Genomic DNA, 15,650 nt, shown 5'->3' with positions numbered 1-15,650 from the left:
AAAAGGTTGGGAACCACTGATGTAAAGGATGAATGAGTGATGATGAGTTCTCAGTGCTGATCAGTGATTGGACTGATGCTTGCAGCTCTGCTCTCAGTGTTTCCTCTACAGATGAAGGTAGAAAGTCTCTGGGAGCTGATGTGGATGTGAATTCAGCAGCAGCTGCCAAGGTAACAGGATTGATTTTGGATTATTGGACTAGCTGCCACTGCATGCTCTGACTGGATATAGTAGACTTGGAAAAAGAGCAACATTTCAACTGTTGAGGAGCTTTTCAAAGTCAGTCAAATAGAAGTGAAACAGCAACATGAAGAGTATTCCTCTAGTCTTCAACCAACCCCACAGACTAAAGAGCATTGTGAATGTCATTTCTTAGATACTGCAGCTCAAAGTGCCAACAACATTTCTACTCTGCCATGGAAACTGTCAGATGAGTGGATTTAGTATTGAGCTGAATGAGCCGTTTATATCAGCCAGTAGAATCCTATTGTCCTATTGTGTGTTAGAAATATACAGTCTGCATCTCCAGCATTTACACACTGACAGATGCTTACTTGCATATGTTGGTCAATTAGCATAGTTCGCATTAATATTCAGCTGTATTGCCAGAATGTCAGTAATTGTTTGGCTGATTCGAACGATATAGGAGTGTTTTTGGGGGGGATTTTGAGGATGATGAATACATTTTTGACATCTGTGGCAATATTTCATCTCCCAGTGGGCTGATTTTTGAGTATTTCTTCGTCAATTTTGAGATTATTTATTTGCTTAATACATAACCACAGCTGCAGAGACACAGGTCAATGAGAAAATGCTGCACAGCAAAAGAACACCAGCAGAAATTTGAAAAAATATCTGAACATCAATGACAAAGAGCTTCCTAAACTGCAGTTCCAATGTATTATGCATATAAAGAACCTCAAAATCAGTGAACCTGGAGTTAAAATTAAAGTGCAATTTTGTATTTTGTAAATGTCAAAATTTGATCCATCATCCTCAGCAACTCCCAAAACCACTACTATAGTATCTGTTGAAATATTCTCCACACAGACATACATACATGCTTATTAATGCTAATAATGATAATTGAGTTGGAATCTGTCAGTTTCTAAATGCTGGGGACCTACACTGTATATTTCTAACATAAAACTGAGTTCACGTTGCTGCGAGTCGACTAATCCCTCCAATCAGAGCTGTGTGTGTTTGTCATGTGACTGAGAGGAATGATGGGAAATAATGTGTGATCTCTCCCAGCAGGTTGCTGTGTCTGTGTGAAGGTGTGGGCTCTGCTATGAATCAGTGTGAGGACAGAGAGGAGGGAGTCCCTCCCTCTAAAAGCACTCTGTGTGGGGAACATGACACAAGGACCAAAGCTCAGAGGTGAGATGAGGATCTCTAACTGTCCATGACTCTTCTCCATGTCACAAAGGCTTTGATTCTCCATTTGGAACAAAGACATTTATCTGAGCTAAAGTACGTAGTTGTCAGTATTCAAACAGGGCTGGACAATCTGATCTCAAATCAGTACCAGGAGAAACATTCAGCTTCATAATGAGAAATGTAACAGTAACATGTGTTTGAATCAATCAGAGCAGATTTCCTTCCTCATGTTGCTCACTGCTGATGTTTGTCCTGATTCATTCCAGTCTGACCAGTTCCACATTCTGCTCTTCTGGACTGGACTGGGAGCTGATTGCTCGCTGCTTAGATGTTGTAGCTGCTCTCACTTTAATTATATGGAATTCAGACAGTGTGTTGAAGTGTGTGACATCAGTAAATTGTGTTCAGTAACACGTCCATAATGTCAGTAATTGAAGACATTGTTCTTATTGTCCAGCCCTGTATTCAAACATTTCAAATTATACATCATTTCACAAAGTCTTTGATTCAGTGAGAATGTTTCTGAATATGTGAGCTTTAATGAATTTATTTCTATCAGGATCCATCAGAGACCAGACTGTCCTGAACCTGAACCCAGCTGTGTGTCCATGAAGAGTGATCGCTCTATGGATAATCCTTTAAACTTCAAAGAAGACTCTGTTGATCAAAGGTGAGGATTTCAAACTGATGGTGAAAATAAAATGATGTGTTTTTATCAGACTCTCCGTTGTGAAATCTCTATTTTTAAATGTTTTAAAATGTCTTTTAATGGACGGTGATGGTTTGTGTCTGATCAGCTGAATTTACAAGAGCCTCAGTTTCACAGTGAACAAATAGTTGCAGCAGTTTATAGAAACTCACTGCTTTGACACCACGTCTGTTCCTCTTTTTATCCTAATTGGACCGATATGGTCACTCCACTCCATCATTTCCCCGCCTATACTGCACACTGCACTGAATACAGCTTTAAAATACACAGTGAAACATGTCTAAATCAAACACTGACTTTATAGAAATCCTAACTCCCTGGGTACAAATACACTGTGTACAGTCGGTGTATTCAGTCACTGGCAGGTTCTGTCTCAGTGTGTTGTGGGTGCAGTGCAGAACTGATCCTGTTTTTCTATCAGGAGGAAAAAACCTGAACCCAGCTGTGTGTCCATGAAGAGTGATCGCTCTCAATTAGCATTAATATTCAGCAATATGGACAAAATGTCAGTAATTGTTTGGCTGATTCGAACAATAAAGGAGTGTTTTTTGGGGGGTTATTGAGGATGATGAATACATTTTTGACATCTGTGGCAATATTTCATCTCCCAGTGGGCTGATTTTTGAGTATTTCTTCGTCAATTTTGAGATTATTTATTTGCTTAATGCATAACCACAGCTGCAGAGACACAGGTCAATGAGAAAATGCTGCACAGCAAAAGAACACCAGCAGAAATTTGAATAAATATCTGAACATCAATGACAAAGAGCTTCTTAAATTGCAGTTCCAATGTATTATGCATATAAAGAACCTCAAAATCAGTGAACCTGGAGTTTAAATTAAAGTGCAATTTTGTATTTTGTAAATGTCAGAATTTGATCCATCATCCTCAGCAACTCCCAAAACCACTACTATAGTATCTGTTGAAATATTCTCCATACAGACATACATACATGCTTATTAATGCAAATAATGATAATTGAGTTGGAATCTGTCAGTTCCTAAATGCTGGGGACCCACACTGTACATTTCTAACATAAAACTTTGGGACTCAACATTTCACAGTTCATGTTGCTGCGAGTCAACTAATCCCTCCAATCAGAGCTGTGTGTGTTTGTCATGTGACTGAGAGGAATGATGGGAAATAATGTGTAATCTCTCCCAGCAGGTTGATGTGTCTGTGTGAAGGTGTGGGCTCTGCTATGGATCAGTGTGAGGACAGAGAGGAGGGAGTCCCTCCCTCTAAAAGCACTCTGTGTGGGGAACATGACACAAGGACCAAAGCTCAGAGGTGAGATGAGGATCTCTAACTGTCCATGACTCTTCTCCATGTCACAAAGGCTTTGAAGTACGTAGTTGTCAGTATTCAAACAGGGCTGGACAATCTGATCCCAAATCAGTATCAGGAGAAACTGTCACATTCAGCTTCATAATGAGAAATGTAACAGTAACATGTGTTTGAATCAATCAGAGCAGATTTCCCTTCTCATGTTGCTCACTGCTGATGTTTGTCCTGATTCATTCCAGTCTGACCAGTTCCACATTCTGCTCTTCTGGACTGGACTGGGAGCTGATTGCTCGCTGCTTAGATGTTGTAGCTGCTCTCACTTTAATTATATGGAATTCAGACAGTGTGTTGAAGTGTGTGACATCAGTCAATTGTGTTCAGTAACACGTCCATAATGTCAGTAATTGAAGACACTGTTCTTATTGTCCAGCCCTGTATTCAAACATTTCAAATTATACATCGTTTCACAAAGTCTTTGATTCAGTGAGAATGTTTCTGAATATGTGAGCTTTAATGAATTTCTTTCTATCAGGATCCATCAGAGACCAGACTGTCCTGAACCTGAACCCAGCTGTGTGTCCATGAAAAGTGATCACTCTATGGTTAATCCTTTAAACTTCAAAGAAGACTCTGTTGATCAAAGGTGAGGATTTCAAACTGATGGTGAAAATAAAAATATGTATTTTTATCAGACTCTCCGTTGTGAAATCTCTCTTTTTAAATGTTTTAAAATGTCTATTAATGGACAGGGATGGTTTGTGTCTGATCAGCTGAATTTACAACAGCCTCAGTTTCACAGTGAACAAATAGTTGCAGCAGTTTATAGAAACTCACTGCTTTGACACCACGTCTGTTCCTCTTTTTATCCTAATTGGACCGATATGGTCACTCCACTCCATCATTTCCCCGCCTATACTGCACACTGCACTGAATACAGCTTTAAAATACACAGTGAAACATGTCTAAATCAAACACTGACTTTATAGAAATCCTAACCAAGAACTCCCTGGGTACAAATACACTGTGTACAGTCGGTGGATTCAGTCACTGGCAGGTTCTGTCTCAGTGTGTTGTGGGTGCAGTGCAGAACTGATCCTGTTTTTCTATCAGGAGGAAAAAACCTGAACCCAGCTGTGTCTCCATGAAGAGTGATCGCTCTATGGGTCTTCCTATAGACTTCAAAGATGGCCGCCACTCTGTTGATCAAAGGTGAGGATTTCAAACTGATTGTGAAAATAAAATGATGTGTTTTTATCAGACTCTCAGTTGTGAAATCTCCAGTTTTTCAACCTTTACTGACTCAGATGAAGTTCTCTGAGCACCAACACTCTTTCAGCAGCAGCTGCCTCACACTCACACAGTCAAACACATTCACACTGGGAGCTGCCCAGTACAACCAGTCTGATACAAGCAGACACTGAGCAGCTCCACTGGAGCAGCTGGAGGCTCTAGGTGCCTTGCTCCAGGGCACTTCAGCAGTGTACAGTGAGGGAGGGAGAGATATATGGAGGGGTTGGTGAGAGCTGTTGGGACTGAACCAAACTGAGCTGTTGATTCTCAGTGGGATCAGCAGGACTAGTAAACCTTTACCACTACAGGGAGTCATCAGATTCACTGTTCACATCCAAATATCACTTCATGGACCTTTACCTTGTGTTTGTCTCTGTGTGGACAGACATAATGTGAGCTCATTCTTCATGATTCCTCCACAGAGTGGACCAGGAGAGCTCAGAGGTTCCCAGTGGTCAGTCTGCCCAGCAGCATCAAACACACCTGGACTCCATATTTATGGTCTGTACATGGACAACAACTACTTTTACATCTATTGTGTTCACAATAATCTCCATGCTGCACTTTTTAGACCAGTGGATTGTCAGTCTGTCCAACATGGATCTGATGTTTGCTTCCATGATTTGACTTTGATTGAGTCATTCATATAATATTCTGTTCCAGCTGCTGGAGGACAACATTGTCACTTTTGTGAAGAACGAGCTGAAGAAGATCCAGAAGGTTCTGAGTTCAGATTACCAAGAATGCTCAGAGAGTCAGAGGGAGGATGAGGAGGTGTTGGATGGTGAGGATGAAGAACAGAGGAGGAGAAGCAGAGAGGCATTTCTGAAGATCACAGTGCTCTTCCTGAGGAGAATGAAGCAGGAGGAGCTGGCTGACCGTCTGCAGAGCAGTAAGAGGATTTCTCTAAAGATTTAACTCGCTGGATAAATGAGACATTTACTGATGTCTCAACAGACGGACCAAAAGATATTCACATACTCATTCTTTAAAGCCAAAATTGGTCACAACTCACAAATTAAAATGTATAACAATGTCATGATAATTCAGTGTATTTAAAATCTTGAAAAGAATCAAATTTTTATAAATATAGAAAGAGAGACCACTCCTTTTCTTCTGACTGATGTGTTGCTAACTTCAGTAGTTTATAAATGTAAATGTTATGGCAATTTGTGATGTATTGCTTAAAGGAAGGTTTCACACCGCCACCCTCCTGCACAAGGGTTCACAGAAAACGTGTTTTAAATAGCGGCTGCCCCCAGGTGTTTGCCACCCGCAGTTTAACACAGTGAAATGCGGAAGAGCAAAATCTGTGCTCTTGGATGTGGGCAACAACCACTTCCCCTAATTGAAATGACTGGTGGCAATAAGTTAGCTCCATAACTTTTGGTCTCAGTGAGAAACAAAATAGATATTTTCTATCTGAGCAGATCATTTTTCTGCTTTAGGGGAATAAAATTGTCATATTTTGTTTATCAATCACTTAATGGTCATATTTTCTGTCTTCATTGAGAACATTTTGGTGGAGTTTGTCAGCATAAACTTAAATCCAATCTGAAGAAGAAGTTCCAGTGTGTGTTTGAGGGGATTGCTAAAGCAGGAAACCCAACCCTTCTGAACCAGATCTACACAGAGCTCTACATCACAGAGGGAGGGACTGCAGAGGTCAATGATGAACATGAAATCAGACAGATTGAAACAGCATCCAGGAAACCAGACAGGCCAGAAACAACAATCAGACAAGAAGACATCTTTAAAGCCTCACCTGGAAGAGATGGACCAATCAGAACAGTGATGACAAAGGGAGTGGCTGGCATTGGGAAAACAGTCTTAACACAGAAGTTCACTCTGGACTGGGCTGAAGACAAAGCCAACCAGGACATACAGTTCACATTTCCATTCACTTTCAGAGAGCTGAATGTGCTGAAAGAGAAAAGGTACAGCTTGGTGGAACTTGTTCATCACTTCTTTACTGAAACCAAAGAAGCAGGAATCTGCAGGTTTGAAGAGTTCCAGGTTGTGTTCATCTTTGACGGTCTGGATGAGTGTCGACTTCCTCTGGACTTCCACAACACTGAGATCCTGACTGATGTTACAGAGTCCACCTCAGTGGATGTGCTGCTGACAAACCTCATCAGGGGGAAACTGCTTCCCTCTGCTCACCTCTGGATTACCTCACGACCTGCAGCAGCCAATCAGATCCCTCCTGAGTGTGTTGACATGGTGACAGAGGTCAGAGGGTTCACTGACCCACAGAAGGAGGACTACTTCAAGAAGAGGTTCAGAGATCAGGAGCAGGCCAGCAGAATCATCTCCCACATCAAAACATCACGAAGCGTCCACATCATGTGCCACATCCCAGTCTTCTGCTGGATCACTGCTACAGTTCTGGAGGATGTGTTGAAGACCAGAGAGGGAGGAGAGCTGCCCAAGACCCTGACTGAGATGTACATCCACTTCTTGGTGGTTCAGTCCAAAGTGAAGAAGATCAAGTATGATGGAGGAGCTGAGACAGATCCACACTGGAGTCCAGAGAGCAGGAAGATGATTGAGTCTCTGGGAAAACTGGCTTTTGAGCAGCTGCAGAAAGGCAACCTGATCTTCTATGAATCAGACCTGACAGAGTGTGGCATCGATATCAGAGCAGCCTCAGTGTACTCAGGAGTGTTCACACAGATCTTTAAAGAGGAGAGTGGATTGTACCAGGACAAGGTCTTCTGCTTCGTCCATCTGAGTGTTCAGGAGTTTCTGGCTGCTCTTCATGTCCATCTGACATTCATCAACTCTGGAGTCAATCTGCTGGCAGAACAACAAACAACATCCTGGTGGTCTAAATTAATTAAAGACAAAGGGAATCTAAAATATCTCCACCAGAGTGCTGTGGACAAGGCCTTAGAGAATCAACAAGGACACCTGGACTTATTTCTCCGCTTCCTCCTGGGTCTTTCACTGCCGACCAATCAGAATCTCCTACGAGGTCTGCTGACACAGACAGGAAGTAGCTCACAGACCAATCAGCAAACAGTCCAGTACATCAAGAAGAAGATCAGTGAGAATATCTCTGCAGAGAGAAGCATCAATCTGTTCCACTGTCTGAATGAACTGAATGATCGTTCTCTAGTGGATCAGATCCAACAGTCCCTGAGTTCAGGAAGTCTCTCCACAGATAAACTGTCTCCTGCTCAGTGGTCAGCTCTGGTCTTCATCTTACTGTCATCAGAAAAAGATCTGGACGTGTTTGACCTGAAGAAATACTCTGCTTCAGAGGAGGCTCTTCTGAGGCTGCTGCCAGTGGTCAAAGCCTCCAACAAAGCTCTGTAAGTACAGACAGAGTTGGATTTCTGTATAATCACTTAAATATTCTGCTATCTTTTCGACTTAGAGAGATTATAAAGACATTATATATCACCAACATTAGTCACTAGCTGATATCATTTTTACAGAACTAATAGATTAAAATGTTTTTGGTTTTGGCTGAGTGATAAAGTGCTGGTCACAAATGTTATTTTTCTTATTGTTGATCATTGTCTCTACAGACTGAGTGACTGTAACCTCTCAGAGAGAAGCTGTGAAGCTCTGTCCTCAGTTCTCAGCTCCCAGTCCTCTAGTCTGAGAGAGCTGGACCTGAGTAACAACAACCTGCAGGATTCAGGACTGAAGCTTCTTTCTGTTGGACTGAAGAGTCCACACTGTAAACTGGAAACTCTCAGGTCAGGATTCATCAACCTGTTCAACTGATAACCATTTTAAACCTGAATTATGTTGATGGATACAATTGTAATCTTCCTAACATTGTTTTGTTCATTTAGTTTGAGTCTCTTTCCTTGAACATGTTTATTATGTAATGTGTTTGTAGCACAAAAAAAAAAAAAAGTCACATATATCTTAGCAGAAAGTTGAAAAATGTTGCGTTTACTTCACACAAGAGCAGCCATTTTCCCATGTTGCCATGGGAACGTTATGAAGTGACATAATTACGCAACGTGAACGTCATCAAAAAGCTGCAAACCCCGCGATGAAGCCATGATGAAGCCCACAAATCAGTCTCATTTGCCAACAAAAATACAAGATTGCACTTTTTTGTTACCAGTGGGTTAAATCATATTAGTTAAAAAACCTTACAGTTGTAAGTTTATTAGTAGTATGTACATTTACGTTACAGTAAGAGATTGCACTTTGTGCATTGGAAAAACTTAGTTTAACAGAAGATGTCTGTTTTGTATAGCTACCTCTGTAAAACAGGAAGCACACATTTTATTTTTTTATATTTTATTTATTCATTTTTACAGAAGTTGTAGCATATTCCTTTTTGTAAAGCTACAGAACTTGTTTGACTCATCAATGTTTTGTAAGTTTGAGCCATGTGTTTATTAAGGTCTGAAATAAAACAAGATGAGAACTTAAATATTCCCAGCACTTTCTGTGATGTAGTATGCTTGCTTATCATAGGAAGTAATAAGAAATGACTCTTTACATTAAGGTAGTAGTCTACTGAGAACAGGGTGTTTTTTTTCAAAAAACAGTTTTTGCAAGTTCCCGCAATTTTTGCAAGTTTATTTCATCGCATAAAATTGCATAAATATCCATCGCATTTTTAAAAAAACGTGCCGCATAATGAAGGATTTTTGCCCGCACCAATCACAAAAGAACTCTGCATTTTTCTGGAAGGACTGAATAACCAACAACTTTGTTAGACTAAGCAGTGGCTCTATTAATATGTACTCTACACTATTTTAAATAACTGACCCCAGACAACTCTTTCAAATAAATGAAATAATAGTTAACTAACCAGTTGTTTTCCAGTTTAACACAAATAATATTTACTTTGTTAGTTAACAGATAAACAAAAATGAAATAACAGATATAAAATCAGAGTACGGTCCAGGACACTATAACAAATAGAACTGGCTGCAGTGTTTTCCAGTTTGGGTGAGAAAGACTAAGAACAAGGCTTTCAAATGAATTATAATTTAGTTTAGGTTTTTCGAATCATATATGGCTGCCACTCCACCTCCTCGGCCAGTCCCTCGAGGAATGTGAGTATTAATATGACTGGGGGGGGTGGATTCATTTAGGCTAACATACTCCTCGTGGGACAACCAGGTCTCAGTAAGACAAAGTAAATCAATATCATAATCTGATATTAATTAATTCACTAAAACAGCTTTAGAGGACAGAGACCTGATATTTAACAGTCCACATTTCATTCTCTTATTTTGTGCTACTGAGGAGTTAGTTTTAATTTTTATTAGATTTTTATGTTGAACTCCTCTTGTTTTTATTTCTTTAAATAATTTAGGTGGTCGGTGGACAGACACAGTCTCTATGGGGTTTTGGGTGGATGACTGTTCTAATGGAAGAGCAGAGAAGTGTGTAAGACAGCAGCTCTGCTTCCTGGTCCCAACTCTGGACTGTCAGGTTTTAGAAATAAACTTCTCCATATTTCTAGATAAGAGAGCCGCTCCATCCAAAGTGGGATGGATGCCGTCTCTCCTAATCAGTTTTCCCCAAAAAAGGCTTCCAGTTATCTTAATACCCCTTAATACGATTTCTCTATACTTATAAAACTCAGATCAAATATGCTACTTAACTAATCAAAATAGTGGGCCCACACACACACACACACACACACATACACACACCTCACACGGACACAAAAATAAGAAAGGTTTGCCTGCCTGTGTGTTGCTCGGTGCAGTGCGGCAGGCAACTCACGGTCTGGAATAATTCCTGGAGAAACAGTTAATGAAGAGATGAAGATGAAAGCCAACAGCAGCAGAAGTAAAGTCCTCTTCAGGAAGCGTGAAACAGTCCTTCCCGTTCAGAAATGGCGTCCTCTTGGCTCGATTCTCCCGCCCCTTTTTTGTTCACTCCCTTACCTACGGCCAATTACCAACAGGTGACACTGAGTGATAACTACAGCAACCAATCAAATGAAACAGCATGAACCAATGACACTAATCTGAATATTCATGTTTAGTTTACCACACACTTTTCTTCAGCTACTATACAGAACAGTTTAATGTAACTACTTAATTAACTATTTACACTCTACTTTATTTATTATGAATTTATGTTAATCTATCGGTTAACATTTCATCTTTCACTGCTTTTAACCTAAATTACTTTCAGTTTATTTGCATTACTGAATTATTTAATTCATTCACTGAAACAATTATTAATATTACAAATTAACTTGTTTTAACCCCTGTACTTTTACACCGGACTACATGTTGTTCTGTGTGTTTGCAGGCTGTCAGGCTGTCTGATCACAGAGGAAGGTTGTGCTTCTCTGGTCTCAGCTCTGAGCTCCAACCCCTCCCATCTGAGAGAGCTGGACCTGAGCTACAATCATCCAGGAGACTCAGCAACAAAGCTGTCTGCTGGACTGGAGGATCCACACTGGAGACTGGAAACTCTCAGGTATGAGGCGGATCAATACAGTAGTAGTAGTCAGGTGACAGAGGAAAGGTGATGACATTTCTGTTTTCCTGGACCGATGTCTTATTTCAACATTGGAAAATAGGACAGTGGTTTATCCTGATGGGTTGGTGAGCATCACCCAGGTTTGTGGGCTCATATCATAAATAGATTTGGATATTTTGATGGATGTCATCTGCCATCAGCGTGTGTTACCTTTTAATTCAGAAAAACTAAAGGCGTCACCTAAACTACAATTCAGTTCAGTTCAGTTCAGTTTTATTTGTATGTCACAAATTCATAACAGAAGTTATCTCAGGACAGTTTTCAAAGAGAGCAGGTCTAGACCGAACTCCTTATAACATTATTTACAGAGACCCAACAGAGAGAATAATAATAGTAACTATAATAATGTTTATATTAATAATGATGTCAGTAAAATTGAGGCTCCACCAGGATCCATGAGAACCTGCGAGACGAGAAAGCACAAGAACTCCGGGGAAGAAGTGAAGTTAGTAACATGCATTAATGGGACATGAATGAGTGCAGAAAGAGAGAGGAAGAGAGGAGCTCAGTGCACCATGGGAAATCCCCCGATAGTCTAGGCCTATAGCAGCATAACTAAGGGATGGTTCAGGACTCACCTGATCCAGCCCTAACTATAAGCTTTATCAAAGAGGAACGTCTTAAGCCTGCTCTTGAATGTGGTGAGGGTGTCTGCCTCCAGAACCACAACTGGAAGCTGGTTCCACAGGAGAGGAGCTTGGTAACTGAAGGCTCTGGCTCCTGTTCTACTTTTAGAGACTATAGGAACCACAAGTAGCCCTGCATTCAGAGAACGTAGTGTTCTAGAGGGGTAATAGGGTACTATGAGCTCTTTAAGATATGAAGGGGCCTGACCATGAAGAGCTTTATAGGTGAGGAGGAGGATTTTAAATTCTATTCTAAATTACTACTGATGTGAGATCAGTTGTGTTTAATGCAGGGAAATGTATATTTGCTATGTTTTTTAGAAGATATTGAATTTTCCTGTGTTCTGAGCAGTCCTTGAACACCTCCTGCCGTATGTTTTATTGTTTATTTGAGTATTCAGGTGTCAACCTGTCATTGTCCATCAGGGTCTATTATGGATGAGTATGAGGAAACCTACCGGATTCTGAGAGGATTAAAGAGAGAGAGAGAGAGAGAGAGAGAGAGAGAGAGAGAGAGAGAGAGACGCTGTGCTGTTCATGAGTTTGTTAGTTTTGTTAAAGTTACTTTATTTCTTTAATTCAAACGCTGACAGTTTTTATGAGTCTGAACTCTGCTGAGAGGATGAAGAACACAAGTTTTGGTGTTTGTGCTGAACAAGAGCATAAACTGAAGCCTCATGTGGACACTGCTAACTAGCATTAGCCTCGTGTGCAGTGGCGTATCCAGGACATTTTTACTGGGGTGGCCAAGATGGGACACAAAGCTAGTGTGGGGTGGCCATGGCATAGCGAAGTTTAATGCGTATACGTACGCAGCCGACCGTATCGAATCCCAGTCCTTTGCTGCATGTCACATCCCCCCTCTCTCTCTCTCTCTCTCCCTCTCTCTCTCTCTCCCTCTCACATGACTTCCTGTCTCGTAACTGTCTAATAAAGGTGTCTATGCTTGTAAAAAAAATATTTTTTATTCAATTTCCACCTATCACAGTCCTCAAGTATCTCTGGTTATTTTAACATGTCTATTTTCGATCAGTAATTATGTTCAGGATAGGGTACAACATGGCCGCGGGAAGTAGGGGTGCTACAGCACCCCCTAGTGGCGAGAGGGAGATTTTAAAAAATGTATTAAAAATATTTTGCAATTTATAAATTCCTTATGAATATTTGGGGAAATGATTTTGACACACGTAGGCTATTACATGTATTTTGGATTTTAATTTAATTATTCTGAGGCCTAATCAACACAGGTTCACAGAAGTTACGTTGTCAACGTCAGTCAGGCTCGTGGTCGTCGAGTAAAGAGGTTCTCATGCAGCTTGCCGATGTCACAAAAGACAGAGGGTCTAAGAGTGTCACAGTCCAAGATGTAGCATCATGTTTGACAAAGCTCCAGCCACAAACAAGAGCCATGTTTTCAGAGACAGAAAAACTGATGGAGTTATGTCTGTGCCTACCCATCTCCGTGGCCTCATCCGAGCGCTCTTTCTTTGCTTGCGTCTTTTGAAGACATGGGTAGGCAGCACCATGACCCAGAAAAGACTCACACACCTTTCGCTGATGCATGCCCACACAGACATTCTGAACTCCCTGGACATTCGTCCCCTCATGAGAGACTTTATCTCCACGACCCCAGAGCGCACCTCGACATTTGGACACCTGTAACCAGGGCACCCTGTCTGTAGCTCAAAGTGAGAGCATGATGCCGCTGCGCACTTTCATATCTATTCATGCAGTTTAACGTCACACTATAGTATTTTTGCAAGGTGGTGGGGATGGAGATGGAGAGTTATTTTGATCGTGTGTTCTTTGCGTAATGGATGTGGAGAACTGTTCAATAACGTTTAAATAGTCAGATTATTTCCTTGTGGTTTGTGTAAAAGGATTTTGGAGCTAATAGAGTCGCGTGTGACATAAACGTAGATGGTGCAGTGACTCAGGGTTCATGCCAGCTGAACAAATCTATTGCATTGTTATAGCGTTATTGTGAAGTTTAATTAATAGCGCATATATTCATCTGAGAACTGATGATGTCTGTGTGTTACAGACCCTGGCTGTGTGCACTGAAGTGTATATGACAATAAAGTAGTGAATCTCAATCTATTTATTTATTTTTAAAATGTATTTTAAATAGGCCTATAGGCTCATAGGTTTTTTGTCCAAAAATACCAAACAAGTTTTTCACAGCACCCCCTGTTCAAAATGACTTCCAGCGGCCCTGAGGTACAAATTAGAGTTAGATTAGAGTAGCAAAATTCAACTGCTCTTAACTCATCCTATAGAATAACATTCATCAGTCATCAGCTCATCATCTGTGTCACCTGTATTGTTACCTGTGTTTGCTTTACTAATTGAGGCGCCATCTTGTGGTTACATAAAAACACAGCAATCCAGGCAACAGAACAGAAAAACTAAAGGCGTCACCTAAACAACAATTCAGTTCAATGTCACCAATTCATAACAGAAGTAACTACTGCACTCAGGTTCAACTCAAGGAGTGAGTAAATGTAAATAATAATAATGTAAAAAGGTAAACACAATTTCACAATCAACAAAAAGTAGAATCACAGTTCAGATTCATTCCAATATATAAAAGAAATAAAAGAACTGAAAGTGAAAGTGTTTCTTTACAGCTTATTGCTGTCTGATATCAATGTTGGTCAAAGTCCAGTCCAAAAGCTTAGTGTGTATCCATGTCCGTCCAAGTGTATTCAATGTGTATGTGCTACCCGGGTAGAATGTGTGTGTTTGTTTGTACGCTTGCTCAGATCTTATCTTCAGGAAGATGATGAAGATGGAGAATTCCAGATACTCTCTAACCCTGCCTCGCATCCCACAGGAAACCCAGAATGTAGATCCAGCAACTCAAAAAACCAATTATCTCTCATCAATTACTGTACAGTATCATATCTCTCTTTAACTCAAGTGTAACTTATAACAAAAGCAATGATGAACTATATCCTGAGACCTTAAAAGCTTAGACATCATTGTGTTTTGTTTCCTTTTTTACCCGTATTAATAAATCATGTTACACAACTTATCTCTTATCTCTAATCAATCATGTCTCTCATTCATATTCACCCTTATGTATTTTTAATCATCTCAACATGAACTGAAACACATTATTTATTCTCATGGACTGTTGCTAACTAGCATTAGCTTCATGTGGACTGTTGCTAACTAGCATTAGCTTCTTATGGACTGTTGCTAACTAGCATTAGCTTCGTGTGGACTGTTGCTAACTAGCATTAGCTTCATGTGGACTGTTGCTAACTAGCATTAGCTTCGTATGGACTGTTGCTAACTAGCATTAGCTTCTTATGGACTGTTGCTAACTAGCATTAGCTTCGTATGGACTGTTGCTAACTAGCATTAGCTTCTCATGGACTGTTGCTAACTAGCATTAGCTTCTCATGGACTGTTGCTAACTAGCATTAGCTTCTCATGGACTGTTGCTAACTAGCATTAGCTTCTCATGGACTGTTGCTAACTAACATTAGCTTCGTGTGGACTGTTGCTAACTAGCATTAGCTTCGTGTGGACTGTTGCTAACTAACATTAGCTTCGTGTGGACTGTTGCTAACTAGCATTAGCTTCGTGTGGACTGTTGCTAACTAGCATTAGCTTCTCATGGACTGTTGCTAACTAGCATTAGCTTCTCATGGACTGTTGCTAACTAACATTAGCTTCGTGTGGACTGTTGCTAACTAGCATTAGCTTTGTATGGACTGTTGCTAACTAGCATTAGCTTCTTATGGACTGTATGCTAACTAGCATTAGCAGATTAGAAATATTATATTTAGTCGGCTCTTACCAATTCACCTCCCATGTTAAACTGTTTAAAGGTAATCAATGTAAACATTCTGTTCCAAAT

The 15,650-nt window shown here is 40.4% G+C and overlaps 1 protein-coding gene across 42 annotated transcripts in view; it reads left to right on the top strand.

The window, feature by feature from the left end:
- LOC127359849 (NACHT, LRR and PYD domains-containing protein 12-like) overlaps window positions 1–15,650 on the top strand; it is a 49,550-nt gene that overhangs the window by 32,517 nt on the left and 1,383 nt on the right. For 5 of the 42 annotated variants that reach the window (XM_051394100.1, XM_051394102.1, XM_051394103.1 and 2 more), the window contains 2 exons: window positions 8,292–8,377; window positions 10,920–11,090. In XM_051394100.1, coding sequence (XP_051250060.1) covers window positions 8,292–8,377; window positions 10,920–11,090 — 257 coding nt within the window. Of the gene's footprint in view, window positions 1–85; window positions 171–1,254; window positions 1,381–1,939; window positions 2,051–3,254; window positions 3,381–3,909; window positions 4,021–4,487; window positions 4,587–5,089; window positions 5,169–5,330; window positions 5,560–6,180; window positions 7,985–8,203; window positions 8,378–10,919; window positions 11,091–15,650 lie in introns of all 42 variants that reach the window. The other 37 variants (XM_051394114.1, XM_051394113.1, XM_051394135.1 and 34 more) reach the window with 34 other exon arrangements.

The sequence above is a fragment of the Dicentrarchus labrax genome, unplaced genomic scaffold (assembly GCF_905237075.1).
Source record: "Dicentrarchus labrax unplaced genomic scaffold, dlabrax2021, whole genome shotgun sequence".
In the NCBI taxonomy this organism is placed as follows: Eukaryota; Metazoa; Chordata; class Actinopteri; family Moronidae; genus Dicentrarchus; species Dicentrarchus labrax.
Note: the sequence above shows the minus strand (reverse complement) of the source record. Positions and strands in the feature narration are given on the sequence as shown.